The 25,634-nt window shown below is 40.9% G+C and overlaps 1 protein-coding gene across 3 annotated transcripts in view; it reads right to left on the reverse strand.

Moving 5' to 3' along the window:
• The window catches only part of GLIS3 (GLIS family zinc finger 3), a 504,645-nt gene that overhangs the window by 10,870 nt on the left and 468,141 nt on the right, over positions 1 to 25,634 (reverse strand). For all 3 annotated transcript variants that reach the window (XM_060300887.1, XM_030877089.2, XM_060300884.1), the window contains one exon: positions 18,990 to 19,165. In XM_060300887.1, coding sequence (XP_060156870.1) covers positions 18,990 to 19,165 — 176 coding nt within the window. The remainder of the gene's footprint in view (positions 1 to 18,989; positions 19,166 to 25,634) is intronic.

The raw sequence follows: 25,634 nt of genomic DNA on the forward strand, positions 1-25,634 counted from the left end.
AATTGTAGAGTTTTGGGCCTCAGTCATGATTGCTGCATGTGCGGGGGCATGGATAAGCCTAAGTGATGAACGAGAGGGCTCAAATCAGAGAGTTCCAGGGACAGGGACACAGAAAGAAGATGCATGGCCTACTCCCTTTCGCTACCCTTATTTCTTCTTCTCCAACACTCTTATGGCTCTTTGTGCGTTCCCTTGTACTCTCTGGGGACCCTTGCACTCCCCCCTTTAAATACCTTCTGCAATCCATGATACAAGCCAATGAGCAGAAAAGAGAAAAAAATAGGTAAGTCTCTGGTAAAGCTCTTAAAGTCTCTAAGAATATGATCTCTGGCATCACACCTTCTCAGCATGATTTAATGACCTCCAACTTTACTCAGAGAAAGGCAGGGAATCGTACACTTATTACTCACATGGTACCTTTTTAAAAAACTTAAAAAAACTCCTTCTTAGGCAGCCTCTGATATACCTGTCTTATAAGTAGGTGATTCAAACAAATGTTCTCATTTTATAGACAAAGAGATGGAAGTTGAATCACATGCCTTTAAACCAATACTATGGTTATATGTTATTGTGCAAATAAGAGAAAAGTGGAAAATTCATACACTCATTTTAATATTTAAAAACATCCAGCTATTTGCAATTATTCATGGATCTAGCCTTTATCTTAAAACAAATAGGGAGCAGAGCTAAAACAGTCATCATATACTTTTCTACTAAGTCCAGAGTTTTCTCATTTGCAGTTCCTTTGCTTTGGCATTTTTATAGACATTTTGATTAGTGTTACACCAACCCCTCAGAGAATTCTTTCAGAAGGAAGGAGAGGAACTAATATTTATTTGCTCTGAGATAGGCATTATCTTAGGTGTTTTAAATAGAAAATCTTCATTTTTACAACTTTTAAAAAAACTGAAATATAGTTGATTTATGATATTGTGTTAATTTTAGGTATACAGCAAAATGATTCAGATATATATATATATTTTTTTTTCAGATTATTTTCCATTATAGGTTATTACAAGATATTGAATATAGTTCCCTGTGCTATACAGGAAATCCTTGTTGTTTATTTTATGTATAGCAGTTTGTATCTGTTAATCCCATATTCCTAATTTACCTGCCCCCCACCTTTCCCTTTGGTAACCATAAGTATGTTTTCTATGTCTGTGAGTCTATTTTTGTTTTGTATATAGATCCATTTGTATTATTTTTTAGAGTCCACATATAAGTGATATCATAAAATATGTCTGTCTGATTTACTTTACTAAGTATAATATTCTCTCGGTTCATCCATGTTGCTGCAAATGGCAATATTTCATTCTTTTTAAGTTACATCAACTTTTGAGTTAAGTAATATTGTCCCCAGTTTACAGACAAGGAAACAAAAAAGTTCAAATAACTTACCTAAATCCTTATAGTTACCAAGTTTCAGAACTAGGACTCAAACTCTGGTCTGTTTGGTAACAGTTCATAGAGACTATTAGGGCTTAAGCTCACACACAAATCATTTCAAACAAAATCTTGCCATTTTTGTTGAGGTCTCTCACTGCCAGATTATAGGCAAAGTTACTCAGACTGGATCAACATTTCATGAAGTACATACATTTTCATTAGGGAGAAAAGCATTGAATTAATTAACAAAATTGATGAAATTACCTAAACACTGAAAATTTCGAAAAACCCTGAAGAGTAGAAACAGAGACATTTCAGAAATTTCTCTTGGCCAGTTTTCTGATTTAGTCACTATTTTATTTCTATCCATTGCATGAACTACCTGGATCTGGGTTCAAAGCCTGGATAACCCATTAACCAACTGTGTGTCTTTGCATAAATTATTTTCCTTCTTGAGCCTCATTTTCTTTTAAAATAATATCTATTTTATAGGGTTGTGGAAAACATTATACATGAGAGCATTTATAAAAGCATCTAGTGCATTCCCCAGCATGTAGTAGGCCCTCAGTAAATAGTAGCAATTATTACTACCATGAAATAAGCTTAGCTGTATTTGTAGATTCTGTATAATGCACATGCAATTCTTAAGCAATTTATCTCTCATAACCCACCACCCTTAGGTATAAAATGATGCTGATCTTGGAAGTGAAGCCTCCACAGTTTGGTTGTCATTTTTCCCCTTAGCTCCTGGTCTTGGCCAACAACCTCAGCCAGGTCTTCATGTAGTCAGAACTCTACTAAGCTTCCTCCCTGGAAGTGATTGAGAAACCGACTCTTCATTTTAATATGGAGTCTATAAATGGGGAAGCTACAGGAACAGCTCACAGACTGTGTTAGCAAGACAGATTTTTCTTCGGGCTGAGAACTAAACCAGCTTGCAAAGCACTCGAGCTATTTAAGACTGACATTTAAGTAACTACTGTACTAAGAAAAAGGAAAATAATGGAAATAATAACCCTGAACATTCCATTTGGCACATTCCTTTTGAAGGAACCAGGTTACAGTGGTTGGAAAGCTGACCAGTGGAGCAACCTCCTGGTCCCCTAGTCCCTGGTCAGATGGGTTGCAGCATGTGGGCTTCAAGTTAGACAAGTCCACCTGGTTCCAAGAAGTGGGGCCATTTTCATCTACAGCGTCTACCACTAGCCTACAGGCCACAGAGGGATGCATTCTGCACACTCTGGGTGCTCTCCTCTGCTCGTGCACCTCGCAGAACCTCACCTGGTCTGAAGCAAGCTGCTAACGGCATTTATTACTGTGAGCCACACTCGCTGTCCAAGTTGTATACCTGGGGTAGGGGAAGAGGAAGATGGTCTGCTACTGATGTCTGCAAAGTTTCAAATAAGGGGATGAGAGTGGGCAGAGCATTTTGCTGAAAAGGGCAAAAAGGAAGTGGGAGAAAGCAGAGTGAGAAGGAAGGCATGTATAAAACCCTTTTGGTTAAAAGATGTAATCGATTTTCACTAAAATATCTTCAACCCAACCAAAACACTAATGCGTGGTGGCCTACGGCTTCCAAATTCTCAGAATGATAAGCTGCCAAAGTAAACTAATTGCAATGTGTCTCAGTAATTGCCGCGTGTGGGTATGTACAGTTACAGTACAATGGTTCAGTGCATCCTCATAATGACAATGCGCGTATGGCAATTGTATAAAACAGAGATGCTCAAAACCAGAAGACCCAAAGATTCTTAAGATGGATATTAAAGCCAGCTTTGCCATTTACTGGCTGTGTGGCCTTGAGGAAACCATAGCCTCTCTGAGCCTATGAGTCCCTATTGATAAAAGGGGGAAAATAATACTACTGTGGCAGCATGATCCTCATGATAGGGAGGGGGAGAAGCACAGGGAGCAAACGGAAAGAGACTCAGTGCCCAGTTGCCCATGATTTGCCTCCTGTACTCCATCACCCGCCTATGACTCAAAAATCCTGGATACATATAAAGCCCAGAATGAAGGGTGGAAGAGTTGGACATTCTTAGTCTGATGGGTGTGTGAAGTAAACACTTTGGCCATGGGTCAAGGTTGAAAGGAATGAGGTGGGAATTTCTCTATGAGAGGGGGTTACTCTGTTGCTGGTGTGTATAACCCTCCTAGGTGGCTACAAGGATCAAATGAAATAATAAGTGTGAAAATATTTTGCATACAGTAAAACACACTGAAAATTCCAGCCCCTACTGTCTCATTATAAGCCTGGTGTTACTTATCATCCTACATTCTCTGAGTACAAAGGTAAATTTACCCTCGGTTGTGTCAAGCTCTGTTGCATAAAGTTCACAAGCAACCCTTTGACTCAGGAGTACTTGAGCCAAAAACAGAACAAGGAAAGCACGGCAGAGAATGAAGATTTAATTCTATATGTCCTTGTCCTTCCAAGCAAGCTTTGCTGTAAGAAAGGTCTGGCAGAGAAGAGGATTCCAGATAGAGACGAAAAGGGACATTAACATGAAATGCTGCAGCCTCCTCTGAGAGCCATCCTGGTTCTCTACAGCTTTTAGGTTGTGCTGCACTTACAGAACTTCCCCGGAAGGTAAAGGGAGAAGGAAGCTGGAAAGTATTCCCTCAGTCACTGGCCAATTGCTTCCTTTGGATTATCTCTGATTGGGGAAGCACGGTGAGGTGGCACTAAGTCCTACACTTAGGGTCTAGGCCTGTGGTTGTTAAAGTGGGGGCCACAGCATCAGCTCCACCTGGGCTCTACGGCAGACACAGTGAATCAAATTTCTGGGTGGGGCTTCCCTGGTGGCGCAGTGGTTGAGAGTCCGCCTGCCGATGCAGGGTACACGGGTTCGTAACCCGGTCTGGGAAGATGCCGCGGAGCGGCTGGGCCCGTGAGCCATGGCCGCTGAGCCTGCGCGTCCAGAGCCTGTGCTCTGCAATGGGAGAGGCCACAACAGTAAGAGGCCCGCGTACAGCAAAAAAAAAAAAAAAAAAAATTTCTGGGTGAAGGGCCTGGGAGTGTTCATGTTAACAAGGTGTTTCTTACCCTAAAGGTTTAGAAGCCCTAAGAACATCTTTACATGATTTTCAATCTTTGGCAAGTTTTCCAAATGGAATACCAATAGGAAAAAACAGAACAGCTCTGAGTTCATTTGAAATGGAGGAGGAGAGCTCTTCGTATGGGCATCTCTTCCCCCTGGGCTCACCCCCAGCCCTTTCTGCTGGACTCTGGGGGCTCCTGGGGATAAAGCAATGATGACTGTCCCAAAGTGACTTTAGATTACAGACATAGATCAGGATGATCTCCCTCCCCACCCCAGTACCATTCTCTTCTTGGGCAAGGTGCAATCACGGGACCTCAGTTGAGTGACTCAGAAGTTCTGGGCTTACTGTTGGTCCCACACTGATCTTGTGGCCTAGGCTTCTGCTGTCTAGCTGTAACCAAACTCCCATGTTATATCCGCTCCACTAACTAGGTGATTTCTTGTTTCCCTGAATCCAAGTCTATGCCTATACAACTTTCCAGCATTCTAATCTCTCCAAGAGTGGGCACCAGCTCACACTTGCACCAATGGCTTGATTGTTTCTCCTGCTGAACCTCTGCCTCACAGCTAAGTCCCTGTTACATACTGTGAAGCTTCCCCCAAATCTGCTGTCTAGAATATTATAGTGAGATGAAATCTGGGCTTGAAGTAAAAGAAACCTATATAGGTGGGTTTAAGAAAGCAGAGCGGACTCTGCATTTGTAAAACCTGATGTATGTCATTGGATCCCCAAATTCCTGTCACTCCTTTCCATCTGGCTACCAGGAAACTTGCCTTTTCATCTTGTCAAACCTTGGGGACACTGACTCCTAACGTGGATAACTCAATTTATGATCTGCCGTCCTCTGCTCCGCCCCTCCAGCTAGACAGCCTTCTTCCCACCACCACCTGGGGGTCACACTCTGATGAGTATGTCTAGTCTACAAGGTCTTTCCTTTTCTGCTTACTCTCATCCCACTGCCCACCAAACTCTCGATTTTAAAGTATGTATTAGGCATCTCAAATGTGCCATGTACTACAGGGATTAAATAGATGACACGATTCCTTGCCTACATATGGACCATGAAGAATACTGTCTCACGGTTGAGTTCAAAGGTTTTGCTTGCCAAGAACCATTCCTTACATATAAGCTCACGACAGGCAGGGACTTCTATTTTCTCTATTGATGTAGCTTTAGCACCCCAAACAGGACCTGGCACATAATAGGAGCTGAATATTTGAGAATGAATAAATGGATGAGTGAGTGATACTTACACATAGAGCCTTTGGTGAAGATACTGATGGTAAGAGGAACCACAACTGAGCTCAAAGATTTTGATCTATGAACTTTGTACATAATAGCCTATCAGGAGTTTCAGAAAAATAAAGTGACTTCCCTTTCTAACACTGAAACTTTCTTTTAATGGAGGAAGAAACAAAGACAATGGAAATACAATTGGCCCTGTCAAGATGACCTGGAGAGTTTTGCTGCTCCAAGCCACCATTTTCTGCTGGATGCCAGGAGGCCACTGAACCTGAAGAGGAACAAGAGTGGGCAGGAGAATTAAGTGGCTCAACTCATCCACAGAACACTTTGCACTCTTTTAGGAAACCATCCCAAGGTCAAGGAGTTTCTGAGTTTCTAATCTGAGTTTCATCTCTAAATAGGAGCAGAAATATATTTCCTACTCTCTTCATAAAGTCATAATGAGGATCCAGGTATTCACCCAACAAATATTTTATCGAGCAGTTTCTTTATACCTACCAGGCAACGATAATGATCTTGTACCTAAGAGTAATTTATAAAACATATATTGCAATATAAATGTATGTTCTATCACTGACCTCAATGGTATTGATAAAAACCCTACATCAGCCCAGATCCACAGACACAAACAACCTTGGGGTAAATATTTGGCTGATTCAGATCCCCTGAATCATTCGGCCATTCTGATGACAGAATTTAAGAATCTGAAGTAAAGGGATGTGTGATATGAGATTGGGTTTGCGAAGGAATGTAGGAGAGGAGCGGCTGGCCGTTACACTTAAATGATCTAGAAAAATGCCTGAATGTTTTTACTTCAACAGACTTGCATCTTTAAGGTCTAGTTCTCAAAGCCCTTACAGAAGAATGAAATAGAGAGTTTAGCCAGAGCAGTCTGGTTAGAAAGCAAAAATTTCTGTAATGAGAAAGAGCACTCACAATTGTAAGTAAATCAACTAGAAATTCTAAGGGAACTAGGACTGTTTTGCAACGTGGTCTGAGCCCAGATGACCTGAATGGGCACAGATCAAGCCAATTCTAGTGTTTTATTGTTGTTGTTCTGTTTTATTAACACAGTGGCCTTGCTACCAGTAACAAGATGTTTCTGATGTGTGTGTGTGTTTTCCCTTTAAGGAAACTCCAACCACAGCTATTCATATTTTTTCTTCTAAACGATGAGTTGCTTATCATATTCACAAGGAAAACTGCAACTAAAAATACAAGAATTACAAGACACGGATTGCCATTAGTATGTTCAGACCTGAAGAGTTCAAATGCGCAGCCCCTAAAATAGACTTATAAGACAATATTTAACTTGATTTTAAGATCTCTATTCATTAGAGGCTAAACTTCATGAGTTTCAGATATAAGACAAAACATTTGCTTCTGGAAAAAATGTCATTGCTTCCCCCAAAGAATGAAAAAGCACTAAATCTGTAATAATGTTCATTAAACGCTTTTCTATAGTTTTTTTTTTTTTTTTTGGGGGGGGCCTCTCACTGTTGTGGCCTCTCCCATTGCAGAGCACAGGCTCCGGACGCACAGGCTCAGCGGCCATGGCTCACGGGCCCAGCCACTCCGCGGCACGTGGGATCTTCCCGGACCGGGGCACGAACCCGTGTCCCCTGCATCGGCAGGCGGACTCTCAACCACTACGCCACCCAGGAAGCCCCTCTATAGTTTTTAAGTTAACTGACAGAGAAGTCACAGTAGTCAATGAAACAGAAATTTTCTGGATCTTTTCCTCCTCTTCAATAAATTTTTGAGTTCCAATTAAGAAAACAAACTGTCATGCTGCCAATGACACAACCTGACTGGCAGGTGAAAGAGCAAGTGAACTACTTAATAAATAATATAGATACCCAAATAGTAGCTCCTGTTACTTAATTCCTATTATAACTGAACTACATTTAGAGCTCAATAAAAATATTAAAAGATGCTCAGTCACATTACTAACCAAAGGAAAAATCAAAACAACTTTGCTGTACAAACTGGCAAGTATTAAAATGACTGATGGGGGCTGGTGGTGGTGGTGGTGGTGGGATGAACTGGGAGACTGGGATTGACATGTATACACTAATATGTATAAAACGGATAAGTAATAAGAACCTGCTGTATAAAAATAAATAAAAATTTTTAAAAATTCAAAACACTTAAAAAACAAACAAAAATAATAATAAATGACTGACAATATCTAGGGTGGGGAAATGAGCGCTCTAATGCACTGTTGGTGAGAGTCGAAATTGGTACGGACTTTGTGAAGGAATATATGGCATTATCTATCCAGCTTTAAAATGTGCATACCCATCCATCCAGCAATTTCTCTTTCAGAAATATTTCCTAAAGAAAGAATGCAAAGAGATATATATGTGTGTGAGAGTACTTGTGTAAACACACAATATACATAAGGAGATTTAATATAGCATTGTTAATAAAAGCAAAAAGTGGAAAAAACATAAATGTCTTTCAACAGTGGAATGATTAAAAAATGAAAAGTTCCCATAAGTATTAAACTATACAATTAAAAAGGAATTGATTTACATACATTGACCTAGAAAGCAAAAGAATATATTTTGTTAAGTTAAAAAAAAGTGGGACTTCCCTGGTGGCACAGTGATTAAGAATCCGCCTGCCAACGCTGGGGACATGGGTTTGATCCCTGGTCCAGGAAGATTCCACATGCCATGGAGCAACTAAGCCCGTAAGCCACAACTACTGAGTCTGTGCTCTAGAGCCCGTGAGCCACAACTACTAAGCCTGGGTGCCACAACTACTGAAGCCCACGCACCTAGAGCCCGTGCTCCGCAATGAGAGAAGCCACCACAATGAGAAGCGCGTGCACTGCAACAAAGAGTAGCCCCCGCTCGCCACAACTAGAGAAAGCCTGCGCGTAGCAACGAAGACCCAATGCAACCAAAAATAAATAAGTTAATTAATTAAAAAAAAAGTAAGTCATAAAATAAAATGCAGAATGTGAGGCCACTTTATAACAGGGCACATGTTATGTACATATACATGCATATATTTCATTTTCAGAAGCATTTTTAAAAGTCTAAAAGGAATACTCACCAATCTTAATAATCATTACCTTTGAGCAGTGGAATTAAGGTGAACATAGGCTGGGAAGCAACTTAAACTCTTTATAAGGTTAAGTACCCTAAGTACCTTTAAAAAAATGAACAGGTAAAGATTTTTTTCTAATTTAAAAAGTCAATAAGAATTTAAAAACTGCATTTAAGGAATGTGCTAAGAATCCAGTAATCCTGGTTTGATGATTTAGTAATCAGGCTTCCAAACAGTTTCTCCCAGCAGGCGTGTGCTTGAGCAAACATGGCACATGAGAGCGTGGGTGCGTGCATGCACGTGGGCACACACACACAGAGACACACAAACACACCAATACACATACACACCTGTGGGGTAACACCACTGGGGGCAATCAGAGGGTGAGCTATCCCTTCGCTACAGGGACCGTGACGGCTCTTAATCCAGTGGTGAAGAGCATAGACTGTTGTCAGATGGTCCTGGGTGTAGTTTCCAGCTCTACCATTTCAAGATTAAGAAATCATGGGCAAGTTACTTAATGTTTTAGCGATTCAGACTCCTCAGCTGTAAAATGGGAATAAACAATGCCTTCTTTATAGGGTTGTTATGAGGACTAATAAGAAAGGCACTGTAAACATGCACCATACTGCCTGACACAGGGGAAAAAAAAGGCAAACATTTTCAGCAATCAGTATGCAAAATACACAAGACAAGTGGTTGGTGGGAAATCACTTTGTCTCATGAATCATAGTACCTGTATTGCCAGCAGAATTTTAGCCCTGTAAGGAACCTCATCTTTAATGGTTCCACATTTAACCTTCACACAAAAATAATTCCCAAGCTAACTAAAAACTCTTACAGTACTGTAGCTACAGGCATCATCATGAAGGAGAACGAGTGCGAGCTTTGGGGTCAGACTGTGTTTATAAAACCAGCTCTGATATTGACTAGGTATGTGACTTGGGGCAAGGTGCTTAAACTCTCAGTCTCATCTGGGAGGCTAGAGTATATTAATATTTTTATTAATGTTATTGTGAGGATTAAACAATACAAGTGGAAGTATCCAGCACACCCAGTATCTGGTACACAGTAGAAAAATGACAACAATAATAATAGCTCTAATTAACTGAGCATATCCTGCAGACCAGGCATTTTCTCTCATTCTTACACCAACTCTGAAAGAGAAGTATCACTATCCCCCTATTATACTCAGAATTTAAAAAAACAAAACAAAGAATCAAAACAAAATGAAAACAGACTCACAGATATAGAGAATGGGTGCTTTGCAGAGGGGAGGGTGGTCAGTGAAACAGGTGATGCAGACTAAGAGGTACAAATCTCCAGTTATATAAAAAGCCCCAGGGATGTAATATACAGCATAAAGAATATGGTCAATAATATTGTCATCACTTTGTATGGGGACAGATGGTTACTAAACTTGTGGTGATTATTTCATAATGCATGTAAATGTCAAATTTCAGTACACCTGAAAATAGTGTACATAATATTGTACACCAACTGTATTTCAATAAAAATAAAATAGTCGGGAAACTTAGATTCAGGACATTGCATGACTTGCTCATAAGATTCCAATTCAGATCTGCCGGACTCCAAAGTCTTTTTCTGCAGACTTTCTACAGCTTTTTCTACAGCTCACTGTTTCTCTTCCTTTATCACCTTGGGCAAGTCACAACCTCCTCTTCTGGAAATCTCTTCTGAGATACTGTGACCAATTTGGGGGTATGTAAGCTAGTGGCTGGGAATGCTTTGAAAACTGAAAAGTGCTTTCAAAAACAAGGGACTTGCACCTACGAGCCCTGGGAATGCCTCAAAATACCTCTTCCACAGGGCTGCCACTGCTCAGAATTTCACTACTTGACACTCAGTACCAGATGTGCAAATACTCATGAGAAGGAGTATTGCATTAAATTTACCTTAATGTATAAGTGAATCACTAAATCATCCTATTTCCTCTAGGGAGAGGTCCCAGGCAGTTGGTAAGCACTGGATATCTAAAGAGACGAACAGGAAAATAAGAGGAAGTGCCCAGAGAAAAGACGGGCCCTGAAAACCTGATTCCAAGTCTCAATTTTGCCAACGGCTGGCTCCACCAACCAGTTTAAGAAACCACGGCAAAATCCCTCTCTTCCTCCTCCCCTTTTTATTAATTCATATTTATTCAATAAACTTTTATTAAGCATTACCATGTACCAAACATTGTGAGGAGATACGATTCCTGTCCTAAGGAAGCTTAGAATTTAGTGATGATTACTTGATTTAGATCTAGTCCCCTAATATCCTTACTGATATATGGGTTTAATCTGTGAGTGTGTGTGCAGATGCTTAATCACATATGTATATTATTCACAGTTCAATTTTCCATAATTAATCAAACAGCTCTTCTGATTAAGATGACCATCTTACACACCTGTCATAAAACCCAACACGTTGAAATTCTGACTGTACTCATATACACACTTAAATTTAACTTTTGTTTTATAGAATTAGCACACTGTCAGAATTTATCAAGTACTAGCAATGTAAAATTGCTCTGGGGATAATTTTGTAGTAATTAAGTATATAAGAGTAATTAAGAATTTCCCTGGATCTAATCATCAATCCCCAGTACTATATAAGCATTAATAACATCAAGGCTGACACCAAAAATTATTCCTGATTATGACCGCTGATGATAATATCCGCTGATAACATCAGAATAACGTGAAGTACACTCATTGGCTCATTCCCCTTGTGAATACGTCACAACTTCCTCAGTGAAGACTATTACACTGTTGATTTATCAATCTTATTTGTCTTCCTGAGATTTCAAGGCAAAGTTGTGACACATGCTTAAGTTCTAAGCAATACAATTTCTAGACTTACTGCTTTATTATTTCACAACCTCACATATGCAGATGTGACTAAATTTCCTGTGGGAGGGAAGTATGTTTACTGTCTCTACAATTTGCCTTTTAAAAAAATAAGCTTTAAACATTTAACACTATAAACTCCCACAAATGAGATCAGTCATGGCTGTAACCCATAGGGCTCTTCTGGAAAGTACCATTGCACAATCACTGTTAAATAAACAGCCAACACAGAGGAAGAAGTTAAGCTTGTACCTGCCACTCCATTTCATTTAATTTATCAATGCTCTGAGGTTTCTTCAGTTTGAAAGATGGTTTGGTTGTTTGGTAGGACAAGCCATTTACAACGTGTTTTGTTCTTGGAGGCCTATTGGTGTCTGGAAACCTTTTGTTGTCGCACTGAGGTGGGGAAATGCTACTATTGTCTGGGAGCTCACTGGCCTGCTTCTTCAGGGCCTGTAGGCACACTTTAAATCATGAGAAAGACAGCTTATGAACCACAGGAGCCAGGACCAGCAGAGAAGGCTCTGCTTTTCCCCCGCTGCTGCCTTGATATCAAACAGCTCAGGCTGGGGAGACAGCTTCATGGTGATTTTCTAATGAAATCTAATGACTGGATCTTGGATGATGGAAATCTTTGTGTTGGCAACTGGCAACTCCAGAGGGGTGAAAATGGGAGCAAGCAGTGGAAAGTATAGAAACCTCAGAGAATAGGGAAGAGGGGCAGAAAATGGGGGCAGAACCCTCAGAAAGAGGTCTCTAGGCTCTACCACTGATTTCCCAGAGGCGATCAATGTGAATGAATCCGTGAGATAGTTCCATTTTACAGATTAGAAGACGGTTCCAGAGAATCTTTGGCACACCCTGTAGTCTGTCTATCCAATAAACATTATTAACAGAAACTCAGTTTTGTAGAGCATGGCAATGAACTAAAATTCCTGTCTTCCTAGACTCCCTTGCATGTGAGGGTGGCCATGGGACTAAGTTTGGGGTACACCTGTCCTTCACTCTTCTCCCTCACTTTTGCCTGAAACTGAAACAAGAAATGAATGGAGAACATCAGCATCCATACTGTGACCAGGAGGATGGAAGCCACGGTTAAAGACGGCAAAGCAGAAAGCAGGAGGAGACTGGTGCACCATTGGCCCCATGGGGCTGCTTCTCCTCCATGCACTGTCTACTTTTAGATGTCTTGTCACATGAGAAGAGTACACTGGGCATGCTGCTATAACATGATAAACAAATCCTGAGAAGCCCTTTGCTCTGTACAAATGTGTATGACAAATAACAGGCTCTTTGGGAAAACCAGGATTGGGACAGACCACTCAAAATCTACGAAACCTACTCATTGCAGGAGTAACAAAACAATCAAGAGAGGATTTGGGCAGCCAGTTCCATGTGGCTGGAGGCTCTTTGGTGGTTATTAAAAATGGACAAAAATGTTGACTGGAAATGATGGCTGCAGGAACTGAGACAGCAGGTGATAGAAGCAGCACTTAGGAAGAACTGTGATCTGCCATCAGCTGAGGGCTGGGCAGGCCAGGTGTGTACCTTTCTGGGGACGCAGCCCCTGGGATCATGCTCATTTCAAATTTTATAGAAAGAGAGCAGAAAGGGATTCTGCTTATGCAGAAGATAGGCTGAGGGCTTCTTCATTTTCTCCTTCTCTCGCCATCTCAGCTCCTCTTGCCTAGGAAAGATTGTGTGTGAACAACCAGAGCTCCACATTATTTTGACATCATTCCCCTATCTACCACTTCTATCTGAGTGAACTGGACTGTTTATTTAAGTCACTGCTGTTTGGGTGTTCTATGCAGGCAGTCCAGTATAATCCCAAGACTTAGGATGTAATGTTCCTACCTCGCCCATTCCATTCTCTACACAGTGCCCTGGCTGACTTTCCTAAATACCACGCTGGCCTCTTCACTTGGCAGCATTACACTCAGTGTGGCCACAGATCCCGTTATGAGCTGGTCTTGCAGGTTCCTCAGCCTTCTCTCCCTCTGCTCCACGACTGAAGCTGCATATCCCAGCCGTACACCAACTGTCTTTGGCTCATCTCTCTAAGCACACACCATGCTGTCATTTGTGTTCTTGCCTGTGTGCTTTGCTTCCCCCTGCCTGGAATGCCTCTCGCCACTTGGCTTACCCAGTGATCTATTTACCATCAAAACTCTATTCAGTGAAAGTGTGGAGTCCTAACCACTGGACGTGCAATGGACTATTACTCAGCCATTAAAAAGAATGAAAAAATGCGATTTGCAGCAACATGGATGGAACTAGAGATCGTCATACTGAGTGAAGTAAGTCAGACAGAGAAAGAGAAATATCATATGATATCACTTATATGTGGAATCTAAAAAGAAATGATACACATGAACTTATGTACAAACCAGAAACAGACTCCCAGACTTAGAGAACAAACTTAAGGTTACCAGGGGGGAAGGGTGGGGAGGAGGGATAGACTGGGGGTTCGGGACTGACACGTACACACTGCTATATTTAAAACGGATAACCACCAAGGACCTACTGTATGGCACAGGGAACTCTGCTCAATGTTATGTGGCAGCCTGGGTGGGAGGGGAGATTGGGGGAGAGTGGATACATGTGTATGTATGGCTGGGTCGCTTTGCTGTGCACCTGAAACTATCACAACATTATTAATCGGCTATATTCCAGTATAAAACAAAACAAAAACAAAACTCTATTCGAGAAGAAACTCTATTCACCTCTAGGACCCCTTCTCTGACACCTTCTTCTGAATAAACTGGGAGCCTCTGATACATTCTGTTATTGCATGTATCACATTGCATTGATTAAATGACATTCATGTTTGCCTGACAAAAGTGGGTGACCAATAAACACTTGCTGAATTGAACTTGGCCTCTCCTTGATGGGTCCAGAAGCAGGAAGGTTGTGAAAATCCTGTTCTAGGAATTCCCACAGCATTCTAACAGCTTGGAGTGAATAGAGCATTTAAAAAGAAATTATCCATTAGTACCATAACAAAATGTACAAATATCAACTCTCAGGCAACTAATCCAGGCAAAATTCTGAAGCTTGCCCGGGCAAGAGAATGGTCCTAAAGAGAAAGAAAAGACTGAAGAACAAGCTTACATGATTGGAAAGAGTTGTCCTTCTGTTTACATCTTAAATAAAAGACTAAAATGTACTAGGAAGTTGCCTTGGAGATGCCACCCAGAGACCTGTAAATGCTACCAGTATTCAAACATTAAAAGAAATGACACCTTATCCACCCTTACTAACGAAGGCAGTATGAATGGATGAAGTGGGTGCAGAATCAACAAAACTGAGCTCTGGTCCTGGGTCATCCACTAGGTTAAGGGAACTTGAAAAAGCAGTGCTATTAATCTTTTCAAAGTGTGCCTTTTACAAAATACCTCGTAATAAATATATACATAGAGCACACAACATCTAAGCTCTTATCAATTAGTACACCATGAGCAAAACTCAATGGACCTCATTTGCTTCTTCATCTATAAGACTAAAGCCACTCTGAGTACTAACCTTTCATGGCTCTATGTAATGCAACAGCATCTACATACAAGCATATATTCCATGGATAGATATAAACACATATGTATTTTGATGTGCCTTTGACTTAAAAATGGTAGATTAAGAATGTGGCTTGGAAATGTGGACTTCTTGTTAAAGACGCCTGTGTACTTTGCCAAGGCAGCAATGCCTAGACATTTAATATTCTTCTACGTCTCAGTTCCCATCTCTAAAAATACAGTGATGACATTTTTCTCTGACCTCTACCTGCAGTAGGGAGCACAGAGAGGATGGGGGTGACAACACTCATTAAAGCCATGAACTTCTTGAAAGAAAGAACAAATATTCACTGTAGCTATCACGTTAGCAATCCCGACACTGCTTGGGGCTTTAAAAATCTACTTTTAATGGGGGTGAAGTTCCTTGTTACCAAGATGCTATATAACACCATCGAACAAACTAGTGCAAGCAAAGCTGAAAGGCACGGCCAATAACAGCAACTCATTTAGAGGGTCTCTGCTCCCCTCACTCCCAGCACTGTATCGCCCGCTTGAAAAATATTAGATCAATTTGGGCCCTTATCCTAAGGAGTAGTTGAAGAGAAATGCTCATGCCCAGAAAGTATCACAAAAACATTTTCAGAAAAAATGCTTGAGGCTAAGTCTGCATCTGGATCCCTACTCCCTAAATTCTAGCAGTTGCCCAGGGGCTAATGCATGAACACTCTCTTTGCAAGCTCTTCACTGCAGCCACTTGCCCCTCCTCCTGGGAGAAAGTCATGATTTCCAATTTGCATAACTATATCTTGATCTCTTCCAGAAAGGCTTGTTGTATGTATCTATTTTAGAGCTGCTACTGTCACTGGCAAAGTCCACTGGGGTCCCCAGGAAAAATAAGACACAACCTAGGTGATAAGATAACCTCTTCTTTTGTGTTTACTTTCACTTGCCTATAGCGGGCCTTGCACTTAATATATCGGATTTGAGTTCCCAGTGCAGAACCGCTGCGCCGGACACTTCAGCTTGTTATGCATTGTGCAGAAGCACTGAGCACGACACTGCAATTGAAGATGAAGATGGCATGCTATTTGCAGAAATGCTGCACGGGACCCGCAGGAACTCCTCCCACCCCTCGGCAGGAGAGAACCCTATAATGCAGCCCAGCCTCCAGCCTTTCTGGGAGAGCCTGTGCTCTAGAGCAGGAGCCGGAGCCTCTCCATTCTTTGATCAAAGCATAAAGCTTTCCTTTGCTTCTGAAACGAACTCAGTCTCGTTCTATTGGCTCCAACAACACTGGGCAGAAGGACATTTGTTGGGGAGTAACTAGGGAGGATTGGTAACACTATTAGCAGTTTCTCACTGGCCATGGGAATTTTTAACAATTAAAGTGAAATTAAAAAATAAAACCACAATTTCAAGTTTCAGCTAAACTTGAGAAAATTCATTGTTCAACTAAAAATGAGAAATATGGCAGAAGAGTCTTTTGCCAAGAGGCAGGGCAAAATGATAAGGTAAATCCCATTATCTGTACTGTCTTGTTTCATTATTCATTTGGTGAATGAGAAAGTGTCAATCACTTATTCAGTAAATACTTACTAAATGCCTACTTTGCACCAAGTATTATGCTTGCCCTAAGACTACAAATATTATTCCTATTCTCAAAGAGTCTAATAAAGAAAAGGGAGTAGAAGGAAGAACACTAATTAGTTAAGCTCCTGCACAGTACCAGGTGCTCTGCTTGTGGAATTCTCCTAACAACTGATGAGAGAAGGTAGGTAAGACTCCCCTCATTTAATGAAAGTGAACTGAGGCTCAATAATTTGTCCAGAGTCACACAGCTGAGTAGATTGGTATTTGCATTCAAATTGGTCTAATTCCAAAATCTCTTTTAGAATTTCTTTAGAAAGCAGAAAAAAGAAGAAAAGGAACCACCCATTATCCTACCACCATGATTAAAAAAGAACTGTCAACACTTTGGAGAATTTCCTTCCAATATTTTTTCATGCAAGTAGGTTAATTTTTGAAATTTTAAAATGTGTTTTTCACAATTGTAATCAAAGTATGTTATACTGCATTTCACTGGAATTATGACACCATTGACTGTGAAATGCTCCATTGTTCTATATAGCACCAGAAAGAAAAATCACTGCCAGTTACATGATGCCACTGACTGGGATATGTTCAGATTTCAGCAGTGTTAAAATATGAAGGTAAAAATTGTGTGTCTTAGAATCAGTGACCTATTCTGTATTCCACAAACCCTGAACTCATGTTGTTTGCCTCCTGCCTGTAGGTAAGGGTGGCTTCAGAGCACCTGAATCTCCCCCACATTAGAAGAACTCCTTGTCAGGGTTGGGAGGCCCCCCTCAGAAGACAGAGTGCTCTGTTTGTCTTCCTCACACATTCATTGCTTTACGCATAGTAGGCACTCAAGGAATGTTTCTTGGTTGAGTAAACACATAATAAAGCTTGAGAAGAAATTTACTGACAGAAGAAGGTAAAAATTACCAAAGGCCCAAGTTTTGTTGGGGAACGGGGGTTTGTGTGACTAGTATCAGGGAGAGGGGAGAAGCAATGGATGGAACTTTGAGCCAGAGCCAGTGGCCCTGGGCTTTCCAAGATTCTTCCCTTTCAACAACCTGCCACTCTCTGCATTTTGTCTCCTCGTTGGCTGTCTAGACCCCTGCTTTGATGTTCTTATCCAAACCTAGCTCCACAGTACTGCTTGATTCTGCCATCTTGGGAAGTTATTCACACTTATCCACACAGCTTAAATACTGATTTAGATTTGTTTGGGGATACCATACCACCCATTAATTTCAAGTAATAACTCATAAAGAGCAAACTCAGGAATCAACATGAGACAGATGGAGAAGAGTCATGTTTCTCAGGTGCTGAAACTCTCAGTTTAAATGTATGGTATCCCTTCTGCTTATACAGCAGGTGTGTCTGTCCCTAGGAAGTAAAAGCCTATGTATACTTTGAGTCTATATGATTTGACAACTCAACTTTCTATGGATGTTCACTAAGATATCTGCCTGAGTCAGCAAAATTGGTTTAAGTAAAGAAAAGAAATTAAGCTACACTTAGTTCTCCATGCATGTTCTGGGTTAAACACATTTTGAAAACCATCATGATTTCTCTTGCCTTCCTTCCCTCCTCTTCTTCCATGAACTCATCCAGTATCTATGTGTCTTTACAACACGTGAAGAACTGTGCTAAATTCTCTAAAAGAAAGAACAGTGGGTCAGAAAATTCTGACTTTAGAAAGAAGTTTACACATTACCAGTGAAGACAAGTTTTACTCACAGAGAAGTAAATTACAAGGGAGAGAGAGCATAAGTATCAATAATATCAGAAATACAGGTGATATGCAATCAAGTGTTTAAAGCCAGGAGAGATTACATCCAGCAAGGAGATCAGGAAAGGCTTCAGAGAGAAGGGCCATTTCATCTGGGCCTTGAAGGATGGAGAGGATCTGGGCATATGGGAATGGGGGCAAAGATCTGTGAGAAGAGAGGCATGTGTGGGCCAAAGGACTCCTGTTGTTTCCCTTTTACACTGTTTACTGCTTAGGAAACAAGATGCTATTGTTAGGGCCTAACCATGAGGTGTTAAAAGTGCTGGGTCAATGAATGGATCATCACCTTGGGCTGACCACTTGGGGGTGTCCTAAGTCATACCATCTTAGGGTCAAAGCCAGGAAGATACTGCAAGATTTCATGCTGATTAAGTGTGAAATTTTAGAGGAAAGTTATTAAAGCCAAAGCCTGGTGGTGTATAGCAGGACATCTGAAATCCACAACAGGTGACTAAGACACTTGATTAAAAGCAACAGCACAACATCACTTTTCAAAACTCAAGGGACTGTCAGCTACTTGCTTACCATGGACATGGATTCCATTTGGTTGAAAAGAAGAGCTTGTTTCTGGCTGATAAGACTTCAGGTGTGATGCTGAGGGCTGCTGGGTATGGGGAGGCTGTGTTCTCTGCATTATTGAAGGAGCAGCAGGCACTCTCCGGGGGCTGATGTGGTGAGGAGATGGGGCAGAAGGTGCAAACCTGAGGAAACAATTATAAAAAGGAAACATAAGAGATGTAAAATAGCAGGAGCAAAGACAAACTCTTCGGGCTTCCCTGGTGGCGCAGTGGTTGAGAGTCCGCCTGCCGATGCAGGGGACACGGGTTCGTGCCCCGGTCCGGGAAGATCCCACATGCCACGGAGTGGCTGGGCCCGTGAGCCATGGCCGCTGAGCCTGCGCGTCCGGAGCCTGTGCTCCGCAACGGGAGAGGACACAACAGTGAGAGGCCCGCGTACCGCGTACCGTGTACCGCAAAAAAAAAAAAAAAAAAAGACAAACTCTTCAAAGCCAAATTCTAATTCCCTATTCTGGCTATATAAGAGTGTGACAAAAAGCCCTTTAAAAAAAACTTAAGACTTTTCTCTCCCATTTTTAACCACTGACTTCTCAATTGAGATACTGAAGGAATAAAAGAGATCAACAAAGGGAAAATCTAGTCACAGTCTGAGTTTGTCAAGCTTCTTAAAATGCATTTCAAATACTCTGGGTTTGGTGAAATTCAAAGCATATCTTTGCCAGACCCCTTTTCTGCTAATTTTTAGACCCGTTTGCATTTTAAGGGAAATTTAATCTGTGTGTTTCTGATTCATTTACACTTGCCTCATAAACATTTTGTTCTGTAAGACACATCTGAGGTCCAAGAAGTGTTATAAGACTTTATTATAAGCCTCTCTAGTCCTATTCTCTTTAAACTATACATTTTCTTTTGCCAAGAATAAATTAACTTAAACCTCAAAGGTCAAGTGTGGTTTGAAATCCAGAACCCAAAAGATCTGTGTGGGTTCTGTGCTTGGCAAAGAACATTGCCCAGGGTGTAACAGGAACCTCACACACGATTTGGGACATCTTTTGCAGTCACACGGGCCAATCATAATGAGATTATGGTAGTTTCTGAGGTGGGACATACAGGTGTTTAAATAAGGTGACATCATCAACTAACCCGAGATATAAAATGGATAACTATCCATTGATCTTCTAATTGTACAGAAAAATGACAGGATCTGACTCACTAGGTTTAAAAGGACAGTTTATACTTTCTAACATTGAAGTTCCCTTGAAGTGTACTCGTGCGGACAGTTTTAAAGTTGAACAATGACCATAGACTATCAAAACGACATTCAATCTGCCAGTTCAGTAGGGGGCTGGTGCAAGTGTGGCGGAGAAAGGAGCAGGGACTCTGTCAGTGCAGTGAAAACAAGCAACACAATGATGTGCAGGAAAACTATATTAGCAATGAAGCGTTTAGTCTCCCCGCAAAGGCTCAGGTGATTGAAAACCTTCACTAGGCTGTTTCTTACACTGTATAGAAAGACAGGCTTTGTTTTATGCCAACATGTAGACGTCGCCATCTGTGTACACCACTTATTTCATAGAAACAGGTCACTTCATTTTTCTGGGCTTTTTGTGTAGGGCCATAGGTGATCAAAGGGAGGACGAACCAGTCAAGTTTATCAAGCAATTTTCAACATTTTGAACCATAGTATTTAACAAGGCAGAGCTTCTACATTTGTATTGCTGTAGTAAGAAACCATGGGATGAAATCCCATTTGTTTTTGCATTCCCCTTGCTGAGGTCTGATAAGACTATGTAAGATGATGTAGGAGCCAAGAAGGGAGGATTTGGACTGGTTAAGTTACGGAGAAGACAAGTCAGAGGAGGCTTAAAGAAACTAGCTGGGTTAGGATGCCTGCTTAATCAAGAACTTAGATCTTCACTCAGCTGGAAGAGAATAGTAACTGAGTGTCCTGTGCCTGGTAAATATATATTTTCCAAGCACATCATCTTAACTGGAATTAGCTTGAAAAGATGTGCTGAATGGCCTTGAATAAAACAGAGCAAATGAACGCTGGCACTGTCCTGAGAATATCTATTAAAACTTGTATGCCGGGATTCCCCGTATAGAGGCTATTTTCTTGGGAAACATGTCCTCAATGTGCCTCACAGGCTGCTCTGGCCTTGTGTGAGAGGCAGGAGGAATTGTGAGATCACAGACTTTGGGGCTAGAAGGAGTCCACATCACCAACCAACACCAGAATTCTGTGAACGGAAGATGTCCAGGGAGGGAGGGAAAGGGGTGGATTTGAATTGGAAGGAAACCTATGTCATTGCTAAATAGCCATCTTTGGCATCTCAATTTTGTGTCTTGGGGGCAAAGCAGCAAGATCCTTTGCCTTCTTAATTATATTTCTGTGTTTGGGAATAAAAGATATAACATGCTCTTGGTGTTTTTTCAGTCTTCTGGTACCTCTGCCACCTGTCCTTTCTCTTAAGGATTGATGGAGCAGAGATGTGTAGATGGAGCAAGTATTTAGAAGTATTATTAGCAGTATTTAGAAGTAGGACGTTAGTATCACCAGCTTGATGGAGGAGAATAATTTTGTTTCACAAATCCCTCCTCCACAGCACAGTAAGTCTGACTCACAAATGAAGGTTTGATTAACAAAGAGTAGAAAATGTGTATGGGGAAGGGGAAGGAGGCAAAGATTGTGAGCAATATAAAACCTTACATTTTTATAATTCGGGATGATGTGACTATAGGGTGAATTATGATTACTAGCTATAAAAAAGGGGTGTAGTCAACCAACTAAACAGAACTCATCTGAGCATTTTAGGTGTCATCTGGAATGTTAATTTCATACAACAGACCTCTATATCTATATTTAGATGATATATCTATATATAAATTATATATCTATGTATCTATCTACCTAGAGAGTATATAATTATATGCTAATTACAAATCATTCTTATCTATTTATTCACACAAGTTTCACACCCTGGCCATTGTCTCTTGGTTACCACATATTACTTAATGTAATAGCAATGTTGAGCAAAGAAAAAAAATGTGGAAGTACATACGCATCAAGATTTTAGCATCATCTATCTCAGAGACCTGGGGGGATAAAATAATACTTACTGAGCCTTCAACCGACTCTACATTTTGCTTTTTGCTAATTCAGTCTGGATTTTTCACCATGTTATTCAAATAAATAAGATTATATGGTATAAATTAATATAATTTCAAAATACAGTATGTCACTCCATATAAAGTATTAATAAAAATTTAAATATATACTATTCTAAATGAAATAAATGTACACTTAAAGTAGTCTTTGCTTTGGAAAGGAAAGAATTGGTACAAAAACTCTAACTTTTACATATATAAAGAAAAGATGGAAAGTAACAAGATGTGATCTTGATTGTGATCCAGACAATTTCTAGGAACAAGGAAATAAATAAGAATTTAGCACTAAAAAGCCCAGTGTAAGAAACGAGTGCATAAATGACTGACTTTCAAGTACAGCACATAGAATCAATTTTGTTACTGCCTAAAAACACTACATTGTATTTTATTGAAAAATCTCTCACAATCTATTAACTTAAATTTAATTTTTATAAACTTGCTTACTTGTTAACTAGCTCATAGAAACAGAAATAGCAAATTAGAATCAGGGATGAGAGGGCAGGAGAGGAGAAGACAAGGAGAGAGCCCTACTGTTCAAGGCAAGGCCCTGGGAGCAACCAAAAGCAGTCACTAAATCACAGCAAGAGAGATGCCAGGAATGTTATTTAAACAGCCAAAGAGACTCAAGAAACTTGAGTAGTTTGAGGCCATTTACTCCAGAAGCAAGCAAACAAACAAAAAACATGCATGCTTAAACAGAAACTTGCTAAGTAAAACATAAAATGTTATTGTTACTGAAGGTAGAGTAGAGGGGGCCTCGAAATCCCATTTTCTTAGTGTCCTCACCTATTTTCCAACCTAGTCTTTTTAACACGCACACACATGGCCAAATTAATATGGTCTGAATTTTCTGCCCCAAACAGGAAATTTTTCTTTAACTCCAAAGAAGATGAATTAGATATTTTGCTACTAAAATAAATAAACAAATAATTTTGATGCTGAGTATAAACTGCAGTGATTTATAATTTTTCTCCTAAGGAATATCTCATTCCCCCACTATGTCAGGACAAGACGACATCACTCTCATTCATTCTGAGTGACAGCAGTGTCCAAGAGCCAGAAGACAGACTGTCTGAAGTCTTTCTGGGTCCAACTCTGTTCCCCAGCTGCTGATCTGCAGTTGACATTTCACAGATTTCATTTGATATAGCTTACCAGTCTCTTCTTTGGCCTTTCATACTTCTTTGAAACAACAGAAGATTGTTATGTAAAAATGTACACAACAGAATTTTTAAAAAACATCACTGCTTACCAGAAGCAGATCACACAAAAGCAAACCAGAGAATTGAGTCAACCATTTCCACTCATTTAGTGGAGGAGTTTATATAACCTTAGCATAAGCCATGGTTTAATGGTTTGCAAAAAAAAAAAGAGACAGAAGGAAACAGGTTTTAAAGTGCTCACCAAAGATCTGCGGAAAAAATAAAAAACCGGGCTTCCCTGGTGACGCAGTGGTTGAGAGTCCGCCTGCCGATGCAGGGGACACGGGTTCGTGCCCCGGTCCGGAAAGATCCCGCATGCCGCGGAGCGGCTGGGCCCGTGAGCCATGGCCGCTGAGCCTGCGCGTCCGGAGCCTGTGCTCCGCAACGGAAGAGACCACAGCAGTGAGAGGCCCGCGTACCGCAAAAATAAATACATAAATAAAAATAAATAAATAAATTTAAAAACCACCTTGGAAAGATTTCTGCAAATATTTATCTATACACACCTTGGGAAATGTCTGATTATTTGGGGGTATTTACTTGGCTATGCTCCTTCTCTTTTGTGGCCTGCTCCCACCCTCTGTTCACATTGAGCTTCCCAACCTTGCAGTGATGTGGGCCAGAAGCAAAGAGCTCTCCTGCTGATGCAGTACTCAATCTTAGATTGTTTCATAGAACAATAGGTCCCAATTGAAACACATACAACTGGTGAGGTTCATGTGCAGAGAAATTGCAAATGGCAGGAGAAGCAGACGGCTGTCGTAGAAGACAGATGGAGTAGAAGTCAGACCCTCCGGCCTTGGAGTGTGGCTCCATCCCTTACCAGCTGGGTAATTTTGAATAAATACCCTGATTTCTCCCAGCCTCAGTTTCAAGTGCAAAATACAGTTAACCTCGACTCATACTGGGGATCATAAAATCTGAGATAATATATTCATTTATTCATTCAGGAGGTATTTACTGAACACCAACCAAGTGCTCCGAGTGCACTACGGAGAGAGTAACACATGACACAGATCTCCGTTGTTTGTGTGAGAGGAAGCAGGCAATGAACAATTTTAAACCCACAAACTATGTATTGAGCTAGAGGAAATGAGTACTACAGAGAAAAATAAAGGATGCAGGTGAGGGGCGGGGTGGACTATGAACAATTTTAAATTAGGAACACACAGATATCCAAGTACTTTAAACAGAGAATGTCTGACACCTTTCAGATGATTGACACATGTTTATGGAATGACTGCTCTAAACAGAATGTACATTTATGGTATCCCTGATTTAAAATATATCCAATGCTTGAGAGCTGTCTAATAGCACTGTGTTAGAATATCTATGAAGCTCGAAAAATTATAAAACTCTTAGCACTCTTTTCTCTCTTGACTATGGAAAGAGGCTCAAAGAAGGTGAGGCTTCTACTCATCTGGATAATTTCCTAGTTCCAGGAGCAGTTAGTTGTGGTCTTCTGTAAGAGTCTCATTTTTTTGGTACTGGCTTTCCCAACGAATTATCCTGAGCTCACAAATCCATACAATCACAGAATATTTGAGCTGAAGGGCAGTGGAGCACCACTGTATCTAGCCCAGAGACATGAAATGATTTGCCAAAGTCACACAGCTAGTTCTCCAGATACCACTTTATCCCAAGAAGGTAAGACACTCTCTAGTGAAGATGCAAAGCAAGGCAGAGAGATGGCTTGAGGGAGGATGGAAGAGGACTCTTGTGGGCATCTGAGGTTTTTCTCCTCATCACCAGATGATGGGGATGGGGGTACCAGCAACCTACTGCCTTTAAGAATCTGACAGTGTGGGCTTCCCTGGTGGCACAGCGGTTGAGAGTCCGCCTGCTGATGCAGGGGACACGGGTTCGTGCCCCGGTCCGGGAAGATCCCACATGCCGCGGAGCGGCTGGGCCCATGAGCCATGGCCACTAAGCCTGCGCGTCCGGAGCCTGTGCTCCACAACGGGAGAGGCCACAACAGTGAGAGGCCCGCGTACCGCAAAAAACAACAACAACAACAAAAATCTGACAATGTGATTTCCCAGTTTGCTTTGGTGAATTTGCTCATTTCTAAACTGGGGCTCTTTGTGCCCAAGCCAGGCTTATACCTTTAGTCTTTCCAGCTGGATAACGCCTTTCAGTTACACTCTTTCCCTTGTGTATAAATCCAAAGTATTTCTATGTCAACTAACAATTGTATTTCTTCAAACAAAATTTACTAATAGGCTGTGTTGCAAATCAAGCACATGTCATAAATATGTCTCACTTTTCTTCATTCGTACTGT

Source organism: Globicephala melas, chromosome 6 (assembly GCF_963455315.2).
Source record: "Globicephala melas chromosome 6, mGloMel1.2, whole genome shotgun sequence".
NCBI lineage: Eukaryota > Metazoa > Chordata > Mammalia > Artiodactyla > Delphinidae > Globicephala > Globicephala melas.